The following is a 15679-nucleotide window of genomic DNA, read 5'->3' on the forward strand; positions in this document are numbered from 1 at the left end:
CGGACCAACACAAAAGAGTCAAACATAACAAGATTTTAGGCCAGAACAAACAGAACAAAGAATTTACCAATATAAGTGAACTAACTTGCTTTAGAATTTAAAAAGTATTATATACATAAACCAGTTCATTTTTTACCAGAGGACAGGTATTCAATAGATTAAAATCTCATTCCATTCTATCATGACATAAGGTATTTTATGATTTTTTACCAGATTTTAATTCTGCAACACTCACTAGTCAGATATCACTTTGCAACACTGGAAGTTTTCAATCAGAAAAGGTTTTATTATAAGAAACAATGACATCAGGTAAAAATGCAAAAAATTGTGCAATTATGGCAAAATGTTTAAAAATATCTACACATTTGCCCCCACAGGACTACAGTACTTACTACATACCTGAGCACTGAACATTGAATTCCATTTTAAACTGCTTTACATAGGGAATCTGATTCCTTGATGATCACATCCATTTGTTCTCATGACCAGTAAAATCAGCTTGATGCTTAAGCATCAACTTCGTAGAACAGAAAACAAAGATGGAAAATAAAGAGTACAATTTCTACTTTCCTGTAACATAGTTATACCAAGTCCAGTTTTCAATGTGTGAAAAATATATAGGAAAGTGCTACATACATTCTTCAAATGCAAAAACAAAGTTAAAGTGGAACTGGCATATGTTAGACCTACATTTTAATTCTGTAGTACCCATTGTGCCTTTTACTTAAGGTCTTATCACACTATGAAAATGCACCTTAAATATCTAAACATAAACCCACACATGTCACTAATCTTAGTTTTCTAGGACCTCTTCTGAATCCATTTTAAAAGTGGCAAAATATCCCAGCTATATAATTTAAACAAATAGTTCTTCATACAAAATTCAATATATATTCTACTCCCATAACAAATCCTAAGCCTTGCTTTTGACACACTTAACTTAGATCGTACCCTCAATATAAATTGTTATAGCCAAAAGATCAACTATTGTGCAGGCTATAAGAATAAATCTACTGTTGAATTAGCCACAGTATGTCATTCTCTTATATAACATACAGCCCATGAAAATTGCTAACTCAATGTTCTATGTCATGTTTTCAAGTAATACATTTTTCTAAATACAGAAGATTGTCAAAAAGCGGCAGGAAATCTTATTCAACAAAGCTTTCAAAAATAAATTACACGAACATCTCTTGCAAAAAAAAATTGTTTTTTCTCTCTCCTCAGCAATGCAAAACTGTAAAGAATGATTTTTAAAATACACAGTAATAACTCCAAAACATCATGATGATAAAAACAAAAACAAAACAGAAGATAAAACTGGGGAGGTAAAAATGTTGACAAAGTTTATACAGAGATTACAGACATACTATCAACACCAATAAGAAGAAACCACATATCTAGCTACGACTAGATTTTAAAATGTTAATTCTAGAAATGCTGTCCATTTTAACTTCTGCTTCAGAAAACATTCCCTACTTGTAGAAGTCTATGTAAAGCAGTTTTGGAAAGTTTCTGAAAAACGAGGTATGTGATGCAAAGAGGCAATGTTTTCAATTTGTTTCACAGTATCACATTACAATTTGTGCAAGATTTTTAAAATACGAACCATGCCAGTTTGCTTTCAAGTGAATACAAATATTGTGATTGAGGGCAAAATCTGTCCTATGCTTATACCCTTTATGAATTATGCTAGGCTTAGTAAAATATGTTACTGATCCAAATGCCTGCCTTAGGTATACAAATAAGCTGGTTTGTCCTTCATGTTAATATTCCTAACTGATTGTTAGAAATTCATCAGTTAAATGCAAAAAATGCTTTAGTACCTAGAAAGCTATGGTTCTGTTCACTCACTCTTTTCCTTTTCAATCACCTTCAGCTAGAAGGAGGATTCCAATGTAAAAGTATTCATCACTGTTAAGTGCAAAAATGGAAAAAAAAAATGAGGTTTTAATTGTAATATGAAACTTAAAGACATTAAATTAGACCACTGCAGGAATTTCGTTTCTGGAAAGCAGAATTTTAAAAGTAGGTATAAAACTTCACATTATGCTCTGTGCAGAAGAGAAATAAGTTACCTTTCCTTGTACCAATAATGAATGGACAGGTAGATGGAAGAGAAGGTTGGGCTACAAATGGCCCATGTTAGTGCAAACTGGGTATAATGTTCCTACTATTCTAAGATTGAGTCCAGTTAGATGAATAACTGGCCATATCCTCCTATCACATAAGTAGAGAATCTCGTGAAATCACAAGAGTTCAACAGGTAAAGTACTATGGCCATGAAATCCACACCAATTTGAAAGATAGGCATAGGCTCAGACCATTTAAATCCATCTAGTTATACACATGAATTAAGTTAGACTAGCACCAGCCACCTGTGAATATGAGCACTTTTCCAGATTTTCACAAATGAGACAGTGTTAGCACTTGAAAAAGTTATCGACAGAAAACTGCCACTTCAAAACTTTAGCTTAACTTAAAATTACATGGGAAATGGAAACAATCAAACTAAAAGCTCTTTCTGAGACTAATTTTTTCTTCGATCTACTCTAATAATAGAACACATTTAAATCTCAGTACACTTGAAAACAGTACACAAAAATAGATACATATAAATATTAAGAATGAGGATCTAAGTTAGTGCTTCTCTGTGTTACAGAGGTCACAGCTAAAGTCCTAGTGATATTGCCTCAGATTGTTACCCGTATTTAAAATTAAAAGTCACATTAAATGAGTTTAGATGTCTTTACCCAATAATACCCTAAATGCTCTTACAAGAGTGCATAGTTGTCCTGATTCATCTGGTACCTCAGTTACTATTTATCACAAAATTATAAAATGAAATGATTAATTTTATGCCAGGAAAAAAAAATGCTGATAATTGCACTTTGTTATCTTTTCCTTACTGAAATGAAACGTCACAAGGATGATGGAAAACCCCTCCCTACCCTGCAATCTTTAAGCATACCCATTTTCCACGTATAAAACTCTCTCAGCTTTCTGAAATACTGTCAGCACTCTTTTGTATCAAAGACAAATCTCCCAAGAATGAGATGCCAGTGATGCACTAAGGCCTGCTACTCATTTAGAGTACTTTCTGAAGACACTGAGGATACAGTTTAGCAACAGCACATTCAAAATGCCGGCCAAGGTCCCAGAGCCGATCTGGGGTCTCATACACTTTCATCCACTGGTCAGCAATGTCATCATATTGGTAAAGGGAATTTTTTCTGCTGGTTCTGAAGACATGTTCTTCAACAGTCACTTGAGTAGCTCGAACAAATAAATGGAGTTTGTTCTGGAAAAGTACCAGTTTAAGGTACGGATTTATGGACTGATCACATGGAAAGTCTTTCTTACGAGTCCATTTATTTAGCTCAATATCATAGGCTTCTACAGTAAACATACGTTGATGATTTCCACAGGTTCCAGCTATGTAGTAGATAGAGTCCTTGTATACAGCTGCTAAGCCCTGGATTCTAGGCACAGTCATGGGGGTTAAGAAACCCCAGTAGTCTTTTTGAGGCTCATAGAAGAGGAAAAATTCTCCTAAAAAAAAAGAAAAAGAAAACAAGAATATGTAAATTTTTATGTTTGGTTTTGGCTATATGTTGTAACTACAACCTCTGAAGATTAAAGGGCATAATTTTCTATGTATTTCACTTTCTAAAACATTTCTTTTATAATCTCCAGAGATACATTCATATGGGTTACAAAATACCTTAAAATTTTGTCATTCCATGACACAATATAACAGATAATATTATAATCAACCTGAATTGGGAGGTTTGTATTGGGAAGGTAAAAGGAGTTACTTGGGCTTGATGGCAGAATTGTTAAGAGCTTGATTCTGGCAGGGCACAGTGGCTCACGCCTGTAATCCCAGCACTTTGGGAGGCTGAGACGGGTGGATCACTTGAGGTCAGGAGTTTGAGACCAGCCTGGCCAACATGGTGAAACCCCATCTCCATTAAAAATACAAAAATTAGCCAGGTGTGGTGGCAGGCACCTGTAATTCCAGCTACTCAGGAGGCTAAGGCAGGAGAATCGCTTGAACCCAGGAGGTGAAGGATGCAGTGAGCCAAGATCACGCCACTGCACTCCAGCCTGGGTAACAATGTGAGATTCCATCTCAAAAAAAAAAAAAAAAAAAAAAAAAAAACACAAACTTGATTCTATTTGCTCCATCCAATTTGTGTATTTATAGAAAATTCATTTTACTCTAGCTCTAAAAAAGCATTATTAGTAATGTTCAGCCAGTAAGACCAAAATGCATACATGTAACATCATCATAAATATGCCATGATAAATGTGTATGCTATTTAATTAGAAGACAGCAGATGGAATTGTGCAGATTTATGCTTATGGGTCACTGATGTGCTTACCTGAATGTTGCTATAATGCAAAGAGAAATATTCAGCAGGAGAAAACATGACTTTAAGAAGAGAGAAAACACATACATGGTTTGTGACGTTGACTTTGAGTCAGTTTCTATTTTGATTTGATAATAAAAAGGTATGCTGAGTCAGACTGCCAATATGAAAATGTCTGAAAGAATTACAGTAGTGAAGATTTATAATAGTTTTGCTAATTATAGCATTTGTTTAAAATCTTTGTAATAAAAATCTGAACCCTTTATGAACAGATTAAATGATACTTCAATAGCCACAGATAGGACAACATAAGCTTCTGACTATGCATGTCAGGTTTATTTATGTAAAGAGGCTTTGTTTAGATTGGAAATACCAGATTCTAAATTGAGCTTCCCCTTGAAAACCGTTTTGAACTAGGGTTACTCTTATCTACAAATTCAACTACCTACTTCATAACAGTGATGCTTTGCCTTCAACTAACTTAAAATAGCTTGTAAAGCTCCCAGATTTGCTCGCACATCATCTGCCCTTATTGCCTAATTTGTAACAGGATTCTTGATAAATAAGGTAGGAAATGTAAGCTTTGTAATGTGTGCTACTTCTCTATAAATTTCTTATAGATAAGAAAGTAAAGACGACACACCAAAGAAGTTGAATGTTAAAATCTAAAGTACTCTTTAATAAAAGTTAAAGCTAATAATATGCAATTAAGAAACCCTTAGGGCTTCAGAGTCCTCTTATATAAAATATAACCTCAAATTAAATGATGTTAATAATTCCAGTGCTGAAATTCTATTAATTCATTGCTGGTTTGCTTTAGTATTTGCATTAATATACAAACTTCACATTCCAAATAGGAATCTAATTCTACCTCTATCAACTAACAGGCAGTAAGACCAAAATACACACATACACAGACAGCTTCATCATACTGGATGACATAACCTATCCAAGTATACTGGATGGATTATACACCCATTCTTCTATTCCATTATTCCTCAAGACAGCAAACCCAAATCATGGCCTATGCTTCTATTTAACTAAAATAAGGAACCAGAGAGTACAACTCCTTCTGAGGAATTAACTTGACACTGAACTTAAACAAATGAGCTTGGATATTACTAGGAAATTTTTAGTTAAATAAAGGATTAGAGCAAGGAACACAATTTTTAAAAGAAAACAATGGTGGGAGGCCAAGGTGGGTGGATCACTGCAGGTCAGGAGTTCAAGACCAGCCTGGTCAACATAGTGAAACGCCGACTCTACCAAAAATACAAAAATTAGCCAGGCGTGGTGGCAGGTGCCTGAGACTGAGGTGGGAGAATCATGTGAACCCAGGAGGCAGAGGTTGAAGTCAGCCAAGATCATGCCACTGCAGTCCAGCCTGGGTGACAGAGTGAGACGCTGTCTCAAAAAAAAAAACAGAAAGAAAGAAATGAAAGAAAAGAAAGGAAGGGGAAGGGGGAGGGGAAAGAAGAAGGAAAGAAAACAATGGGATAAAGGCAGTCATGCATCAATTAATGACAGGGACATATTCTGAGAAATGCATCATTAAGTGATAGTTGTCCTTGTGCAAAGAACATCATAGAGCATACTTACACAAATCTAGATGGGAGCTTACTACACACCTAGGCTACATTGTAGCCTATTGCTCCTAGGCTACAAAACTGTACAGCATGTGACTGTACTGAGTACTCTAGGCAACTGTAACACAATGGGAAGCATTTTTGTATCTAAACATATCTAAACATGGAACAAGTACAGCAAAAATATGCTATCATAATCTTATAGGACCACCATTGTGTATGTGATCCATCATTGACCAAAACATTACATGGCACATGACTGTATATCTTCATAGAAGCTGCTCCTTTTCCTTAAGTAGTAGTGTGAGAAAAACATCAATTAAGAGACACATACGAGGAATAAGGATGTTGCTATTATCTACACTGCATTAAACATTCAAGCAACTAAAATGTGTAAGAAACCAAATAAAAGGAAAATATTAGTTATCACAAATCAGAGCCTTGAATCAAATGTCTTATTTACTCTGACTCAGTCACTCTACCTCTACTGTATTTTTGCCAAAGTAGTAGTCCTTAACAGTTAAAAAAACAAATAAAAAAGAAAACAAAACAAAACAAACACTACATATATCAGATAGTCCCACTTAAAATGGCAAACCAAAAAAAAGTGACATCTCAAAGTTTTCTGGTGAAAAAAATTGAAAATGTATTATGAAAGGCAACATAAACAGCAGTGAAGGTGAAACTTGAAGACTATACTTCCAAACTCTTTGTAATTAAATTTCATAACTTTTGCAATAATAAGGCTTATATAAAACTCTTCGGTAACTAAATAGTATAACTTAATTAATGCTTTGTTCTTTTCTCTTTTAAACTAATCCAGTAAATTCCATAGAATACCAGTTGCTACAACATCTCAATTTTACTCAAGAGCAAAAACAGCCATGTAACAACCTTGCTATTTATTTCAAGTCCTACAAACTACTCTGAAATAGTTATCCCAAAATGCCAAAATATTATTTATTAAAGAATGTTTTCAAAAATAGTTATTCTACATGATATCAAGACACAAAATCATTAAAAAGTATAGGATTATTTTAGTAATTTAACAATACCTTTTTTTTAATTCAAGAGTTTATTTTCTTTATAGCTCTTTACAGAACAGACTGTTCCAATAGTTTGATAAGGAAGCTGGAGGTATTCCTCAATTAACGGGAACACAACTGTTTCAGTATAATTAAGTAAACCACCACTTGATGTGTTACCCTTCCATGAAAAACTAAATCACTTAGGCACCTACCCTGTAAAACATAGATCTTCTCTTTGTACTCCACAGCATTATGAAATTCCATTGCAACTGGCATCGCACAAACAGTCATCCAACAATTCTCTCTACTGTCGTAGCACTCAACAGATTTTAGTGAGTTTCTCCCATCACCTTCATAAACGCGACCTCCAATTGCATACATTTTACCACAGCAATAGACAAGTTTGCAGCCTATTCTGGCTCGAAGCAAGGATGGTTTGGATAGCCATCTATTGGTGGAATGATCATACATCCAGAAATCATTTTCTGCCTTATGGTCGATGGAGACCTCACTGCTGCTTGGCCTGTACCCTCCTGCAATGTAAATGTCATTATCTGGTGATACAAGAATCCCAACTTCTCTCAGGTCATTTGGTGGTTTGCATAGTTTAAACACCCTTCCTGTGACTATATCTAGACAAGGCACTGTTTGCTTCTTTCCTGAGTGTTTGTGGGCAGCATCAAAACATATGATCATTTCAGAAGCAGTCATTCCAAGCCTCTGTGTACAGCCATTGGTGTTGGATGGTCCCTTTTCTACACAGCTTTTGGCTATAGCCTGTGCAAACTGAGGTGGAATTTTCTCTACAAAGGTATCTTCCATCAGAGGAAAACGTATGCATTTAGCAAAAATTTCTGGAAGGTGCACTTCTCTTTCATTCTGTTCATGTTCAAACCACCTTATAATGCTTTCATAAACATGCTCTTCTCGGTCTACATTTAAATCGTCACTGTCTAGAATACTTATCAGTTGGTCTTTTGTCAACTGGAGAAACTCTTGTTCTTTGGTGACACACAGAAACTTTTTACGAATGTATTCTTTTGATCGATCTCCGAGTTCCTGATGACCATAATGATCTGCAAAGATAAAGACCCCAATAGAATTCTGTGGGTCCAAATGACTGATCATATACTTAGCACATTGGTCTTGGATTGAAGGAATCTGGAAGATGCTAGCTGCAGTGAACAAGGCTTGAACATTGGCCTCTGTGAGAATAACTCTGGAGGTGTAGGCATAGTTCAACACTAAATCCATCGATTCAGCTTCAACACCAACTATTCGAACTTCTTTTTGAGTACTTTCTGTAAGGCCGCTAGTGAACATGGATCTAAGAAGGAAAGAGTGGTTAATATTACACGTATGCTATAAATCAAAATTATTGTGGCAAGATTTTAAAAGTACAAAGTTACCACAAAGATAACCTTTTGAAACAGAATATTTCCTAAAATAGTCCCTGATATTCTGAATAGGAGTAAAAATTGATAATGTATCAGAAGGATTTAGTCTGGCTAACCTCAAACCCCATATTCTCAGGGCTAGCCCGCTGTGTGCCAACTATGAAAAAAGGAGAGTACACCTAAGTAAATGCAAATCAAAAGGTGACACACATATTCCAGGTCACTTTATTTTCCTAGAAGCCCCTATCCAGAGTTCTGGTCAAGATGCCTTAGGGACATCAGATCTTAAATTGGGCCATGCCAGTCAAAAAGCTTAAGAATACTGGCCCGGTATGGTGGCTCACGCCTGTAATTCCAGCACTTTGGGAGGCCAAGGTGGGTGGATCACATGAGGTCAGGAGTTCAAAATCTGCCTGGCCAATGGTGAAACCCCATCTCTACTAAAATAAAAAATTAGCCGGGCGTGATGGCACATCCCTGTAATCCCAGCTACTCAGGAGGCTGAGGCAGGAGAATCGCTTGAACCCGGAAGGTGGAGATTGCAGTGAGCTGAGTGCCAGCCTGGAAGACAGAGTGAGACTCCATCTCAAAAAAAAAAAAAAAAAAAGAATACCTATAAAGGTATCAACATGATACATTAGCATACAAAGAAACAACCTAATAAAAACTTTTCATGTCCTAGTGAAAATTACAAGGCAACTTGTATCCAAAATATATCTTTAAAATGTTCCTCTTAGAAAAGCAAGAAGTTATTTAAAAGTACATATTCTCCACCTACTCCTTTTTAAAACTGTCATCTTTTGAATGCTGCCTTAACCATTATAAGTAATATAATAATCACTTCACTTACCCTTGGAAATTTTGAGAACATATGCTTAAAAGGAAATACTTCATTTTCTCAAAGATACCATATTTTACCTACCTAAATCTAGACATAAATAAAGATTATGGTAGAGTCAATATATAATGGCTCTTTTAAACAGAGTTTAATAGTTAACCGATTCTTTGAAGATAATGGTTTTTAAAACCCCAAACTTTTACCTTTGAGACCAAGTTGGTTTTTTCTATTATTAAAATATTGTTGCATTTATGGGATTTTCTTGACCGAAACATTAAGCAGCCTGACTCTTTAAGTATTAGTCACTTGCAAACACCATTTGCCTTTCTTTTCGCTCCTTTAAAGTTTCATTCTAGATGATCCAGACTCATCCTATTTAATTTTTGTGATGTTATGAAAAATGAATTGCAAAGATTTCCAGTCACTTTAAAAAATCTCTCAAATTCATGGAATTAATTTTAAAATGCAGTATGAGAAACACTGGAGTTACAAGGACTCAACTTGCTGCCCAGGTTAATCATCTTCAAGTCCTGTTTTTACTTCTACAATGTACATTTTAATTTAGTATCACACTGGCTTTTTTGATGACTAAAAACTAGATGTTCCTACGTATGTGCTGGTTTTCAATTCAGGTGCTGAAAGACTCACCTATACAGCTACCAATTAAAGAGAAAAATAAAGCCCTGCATTAGGGAGAGATTAACTCCCAAAGAAAGACATTACCACATATCCCTTTATCATGGGAACTACTGCTGCTGACTTGAATAGGTGCATCTTACACACAGGAGTGGTCTCACACTTCATGAGTTTTCCTCTGTTCTAGTACGTTCTTCATGTAAACTCAACATAAATGAAGCCAGGGCACTTCCTCACACAAAATCCAGAGCAGCAAAAAATTTCTAATAATCATACAAATTTCAATTCTGATGAGTTACTGGTATCATGAAACAGCCATTCCAGATTTCCAGCTGTTCTAATTCTTCCACTAGTGATGCAAGACGTAGAAACACTAAGTATGATTTTCTACATCCCACACAGGAAGCAGCGCTGGTACCAAGAAATTTCGGTACGAAAACCTCTAGCAAGAGATCAAATTCTAATCCTTGAGTTTTCTAGCCAAATATCTTTATTTCAATGCACATATCGTATCCCCAGAAAATTTCTCAAGTATTTTTTACTCCTTTTAAAACTTGACTTAATAAAATTAAAGAATTTAAGATTTTAAGGAATCAAGAAAATTAGGAATCTATCATAGCATACTTCTTTTAAAGTAAAATTTTTTCCTAGGTCTTCAAAAATAAAAAATGAAACTGCAAGGTGAAAATGTCATACTTATGTAAAGTTACTAAGTATACTTATTAAGTATTATACTTAATAAGTATACTTAATATGTATACATATATCATACTTATTATGTATGCTTACTAAGTATTATACTTAATAAGTATACTTAGTAAGCATACATAAGTATGACATTTAAATGATATAATCCAGATTATTAAATTTCAGTAAGATATAGACATTTTTACTTTGCAGTTTTTGTTTTGTTTTGTTTTTGTTTTTACTATTCAAATGCAATATACAATAAAAATGTTTTAAAGGAAACTGTACCCACTCTTGTTCCTTAAGAGTCATATGGCGACTAAGAAGTCTGGCTCTGGAATCAGATGTAGCCTCTGCCATTTACTTGTTGGATAGATGATTTAGGCAGGTTATTAAAACTTAATCTCACTGAGCCTCAGCTTCTTCATAAGTAAAATGGAACAACAACTATGCAGAGATAGGATTATAAAGATTATATAAGGCAATACATGTAAAGTAAGCTTAGCCTAGAGCTTGATAAGTAGTAACTGTGACATATATTTAAACATACAAATGACCTAACCATATCTAATAGATAATCTCGGTAAGTGAATCTCACTAGAAGTTTCCATTACCAAGCCAAACTTCATACTTTCTGCATATGTGATTTTTTTTTTCCAGCTCACTGTCTTGCTATGATTAATACTTAGTAGTCCAATGACCTACCCTAGGCAAGTCTAAACGGTTACATCACAAGCATCAGACTGAAGTGACTATATTTAACCCAGTATTCTGAGAAAGAGGAACCAGAAACTACTGTTGGAACATTATATGGTTATGTGCCCTATAAAGGTAAGCACCTTCAAAAGGAAAAATCATATTCAGAGTGTGGTTGATAACTTTACTATTATTTATGCACCACTTGTGAATACTGAAAGGCTTAAAGTGAGCATTTGACAAAAAAGAAGTTAAGCCCACGCAGAAAACTGCCTTTTCCACCAATCTTAAAGTAGGAAGTTATTTTTCAGACCCAAGTTTTTTAATTTTACTTTTAAAAGTTTTATAGTAAACAATATAAGTAAAAATAAAAACTTCGTTTAACATACTTCTAGAAATCTTGGATATTATTAATTTGGGGCCTTAGGCACATAGAAACTATATTCATTCTTGCTTTGACCCCCATAGCATTTAAACAATCTATTGATGGTAATTTGTTTTTGAAGGAACATGCTACATGTTTTAAACTCTTTTATAAAAGATCCCATACACTAAAGAAACATGCATTATGGATAACTTTTTGAAAGAAATTCTAGATCAGCACTGTCCAATAAAATTGCCAATGATGAAAATGCTGTATCTCTGTGCTGCCCAATATGGCAGCCACTAGCTGCAGGTGACCACCAAGCACTCAAAAGGTGTTTAGTGTACCTGGGGAACTAAATGTTTTATTTCATTTAACTTATAATTTAAGTTTAAACAGCCACACATGGCTACTGGCTTCCATACTGACCAGCACAAGTCTAGATTTTCTGGTCATTTACCTCAAACACACACACACAGGCCCACTAACTTAAAAACCAATCACCCGAAATCTAGAAGAATCCCTCAAGTCAAACGAAGGTCTTAGTAAGAGAGGACCTGTTTTCTAGTCTCAAGAAACAAAGTCATTGGTTTCATTTCATTATCGCATCTCAATATAAACATCAAGTGGACAATACTGAGGGGGAAAGGGAGCTTGGTGCAGATACCAACAGAAGTTCCTACCATCATCATACCTGAAGTAAGGGCTGATTGCAGCAAGAACGTTTCTATGACAGGAAAATGTTTTCCCGTGATCCACTTCCACTACAATGTCTGTCAACTGTCCTTCATCGTACATTGTTTTGAGTTGCTTAAGAATACTGCAAGCATGGAAGGGGTCCATGGCATCGCTGGCTGGGTCTGAAGATGGAATCCCATTCGGTGTTGGGGAAGACTTACTTAAATCTAGGAGGAGAAAAATCGTACAACCACAAGAAGTGCCGAGCCAGTTACGGCATCGCGGGATTTTTCTGTTTGTGTGTCTGCTTGCTAGGCTTTTTCCCCCTACAAATATATACAAATGTCTGTGGATATACGCACGACCTCGTGGGACCGCGAGTTTAGGATCTGGGAGACAGAGGGCGGAGCACGATCGGCGGAACAAGTTCAAAGGCCAGCCTGCTCCTGCGGAGCCCGGCGAGCCCGGCACCCGTGCTCGCGGAGGGAACGCGCTCGCAGCCCAGGCGAGGCGTCTGCGCGGACTCCGCCGAGAGCCGAGGGCAGAGCCTCACGAGGGAAGCTCGAACAACGGCGGCCGCCGGTGCCCCCTCAAGCCGCCTCCCGCTGCCTCCTGGGGCGCAGCGCCAGCGGGTACCCAGCCTCCCCATCCCCATCCCGGTCCCGCCGGACCGCCCACCGCCCTCCGCACCATTCATCCTCCCTCTTCTCATTCCCCTCCACCGCTTCATCCTTCCCTCTAGCTCCGCACCCCTACGTCCTCATCCCACTGCCTGTGGCCGGCCCCGGCCCACCTTCCCCCTCACCTCCCTCCACGCCGCCTTGGCCACCACACGACCCACCTGCCGACGCGGCCATTTCTCGATGGGGCCCCGGCTCCAGCTATTTAAAAAGGAAATGTCATTTCGCTTCTCTAGCTCCCGGGTTCCGGCTCTTCTAAGCTTCCCCTGGCCAATGGGGTGTCCTGTGCATCTGGCTCCGCCCCTAGCCTCCGAATTCCTGGCGCTGATTGGCCACGGCGCGAGCACATGCGTGTCGGGAAATGTAGTTTGATTGCCCCGGCTCCCGCGTGGTCCGGGTCGGGCGGAGGCCCAAGCCGGGAATTCCTATTGGCTGATTCGGATGGAGGTGGAGAGCAGGGAGCTGGCCAGCCTGTGGCCGTCGAGCGCGCAGTGCCTGCCGGGAGAGGTAGTCTTCTGGCGGAGGAGAACTGTCATTCTGAGGGGCTGGGGTAGGGAAAGCTCTTCAAGTGCGAATTTCCCCCATTTTAGGCCTCTCTCCTGGCCCCCGGCACATTTTTTTACCTTTTTCTTCTTCCGTAAACTTCCTGCCAGTGACTAGCTTCCGGTATGAAATCAAGCTCTGCGTGAGAGCTGTAAAACCAGAAAAATTTGGAAATGGACAGGAGGGCTGTTGTCCAAAAATGCAAAGGAAATCTGACGTCCCACCCTGAAGAAAAATATCAGAAGGCCCAAAAGCAAGGCGTCTCTGATGAGTCACCTATGACACCCAATTGAAATAGCATCGCCTTGGCCGGGTGCTCTGGTTTCCACAGATTAACTTGGTCTGGTTACAGCGGCTGCTTAGGATCTTTAACTCCCACTGGTGCCTTGCTTTTCTAGCACACCCAGAGAACACCTGTTCCTCACGTGAACATTACAGGGGGATCCAAGATGCTTTACTTTTTGCTCTTGGGAATTGGAGGGGATACAATACTAAGTATTCCGGAATTTCCTTTGAAAAAATACCGGAATGCCCTGAGCCCGGAGCCAGGGATGATCACTGAAGCCCTGGCTCTTTCGTCACTATATGTGAGAACTGACATAAGACCTTTCAACCCCTGAGCGCTTAGATCCTTCATCTGTAACGTGAAGTAATAGTAATCCGTATTCCATCGATTTCATAGGCTGCAACCTTTTGGAAAGAAAATCAAAATTTTACTGTTGACGAATTTTTATTTACTCATCTTGTGTTTCTAACATCTAACGGGGTGCCTGGCACATTATAGATGTTTAATATTTTAAAAATAAATGTAAGTTGCAAATGAGCTAACATTGGGAATGCTATCTCTAGAATGTTAAAATGTAAGGAAGTATCAGCGAATGGGAAGAATTTCTAGTAGACATATAGTTAGCCCGTGTGCATAACTTTTCTAGCACTGAGAAAATCAAACCGTTGAACTTCTTGATAAATAAAGGGTCTTGGAATTTAAATTGTGATTGAGAAAGAGAAATAATTATGAAAAACAATTCAGTTCTGTCCCCTAGGTCTGCTGAGAAATTTAGAACTTAAAATACTATAATCCCATGCAAGTTAACAGGAAGTGGTGTTTCCTCATGACTGGGGTTTATGCATATCCATATGCACTTATAATTTCTTATTTGAGAATGTCCTGTATGCACGTTTCTGGATAGATGAAATTGACTTAATTTTTGTTACTCATAACTTTATTTTTTCGTTTTTATGATGTTGCTTTCTAATTTATTAAAATGGTAGCATTTTGTATGGTTAGTATTGAGGGAAAAAATGGTGTAATCCTTAGGGTTTGACAACATCTGATGATACTACAAATAAAAATACAGGGCATGCATTATTTGAGAAATATTTAAACTAAAATATCATTTGTTGTTTATCTGAAATTTAAATTTAATTGGGTGTTCTGTATTTTATCTGGCAACCTTTTCAAATCTCTTAAAATACAGGAGTTTTGTTTGTGCTTTGTTGTTGTTTTGTAGCCATCTATCTACTTAAGCCTTAAGAAACTTGGCCAATTTTTTTAAAAATTCAATTCTCAACTTAGTAACAAACAGACTTGATAATATTGTTTGATTAGTTAGAAGACAGTGTTCTGATTCTTTGACCCACAAAGATTTATAAATTGGAGGTGGAGCAGAATACGAAGAACAAAAGCCAATCTAAAAATAAATAGAAAAAAAATTATAGGTAAAAAGTTGCCATTTATATGACACTGTAAATGGACTCCATTCTACTGGGCAGATGGCATTACATAGTAAAGATTTAATCATCACTAAAATGCATTTTTAAAAAACACAGAATAAGTAGGAGAATCTCGAAATTGAGTCAGTTGTACCACAACTATTCTTTCTCAATGATCTGTAAGAATACTGAGGAGATTCCTTTTCAGGATTGATACTAAATAGCCAAAGGTTACAGCTTTGTTTTCAAACAGCTCTAGTTTGAATTTTAGTAAGAACCTCCTGAATCTACTGCACATCTGGAAAGAGCAGCAAAAGTAAACCAGTTTTCATCTTAAGGTATTAAGTACTATATTGCAATTTTCTTCTATATTTAAAGTTTAAAGTAAAATCAATTAAGGATGGAAACTGAAAAACTGAACCAGAATATTTGAAGGTCCTATATTTAGTTCAAATTA

General features: G+C 37.0%; 1 protein-coding gene across 2 annotated transcripts; it reads right to left on the bottom strand.

Moving 5' to 3' along the window:
- Positions 1-265: 265 nt before the first annotated feature.
- On the bottom strand, positions 266-13232 carry KBTBD8 (kelch repeat and BTB domain containing 8). 2 transcript variants are annotated; one of them, XM_024244218.3, is made up of 4 exons: positions 13128-13232; positions 12303-12513; positions 7203-8317; positions 266-3552 (listed from the first exon to the last, which is right to left on the bottom strand). In XM_024244218.3, exons 1-4 carry the CDS (start codon positions 13141-13143, stop codon positions 3089-3091), a joined length of 1806 nt encoding a protein of 601 aa, XP_024099986.1. In that variant the 5' UTR covers positions 13144-13232; the 3' UTR covers positions 266-3088. The 2 variants fall into 2 exon arrangements, with proteins under 2 accessions (XP_024099986.1, XP_054407878.1); XM_054551903.2 differs by lacking the exon at positions 12303-12513 and having other exon boundaries at positions 13128-13179.
- Between the last annotated feature and the right edge of the window lie 2447 nt (positions 13233-15679).

This window comes from Pongo abelii, chromosome 2 (genome assembly GCF_028885655.2).
Source record: "Pongo abelii isolate AG06213 chromosome 2, NHGRI_mPonAbe1-v2.0_pri, whole genome shotgun sequence".
Lineage (NCBI taxonomy): Eukaryota > Metazoa > Chordata > Mammalia > Primates > Hominidae > Pongo > Pongo abelii.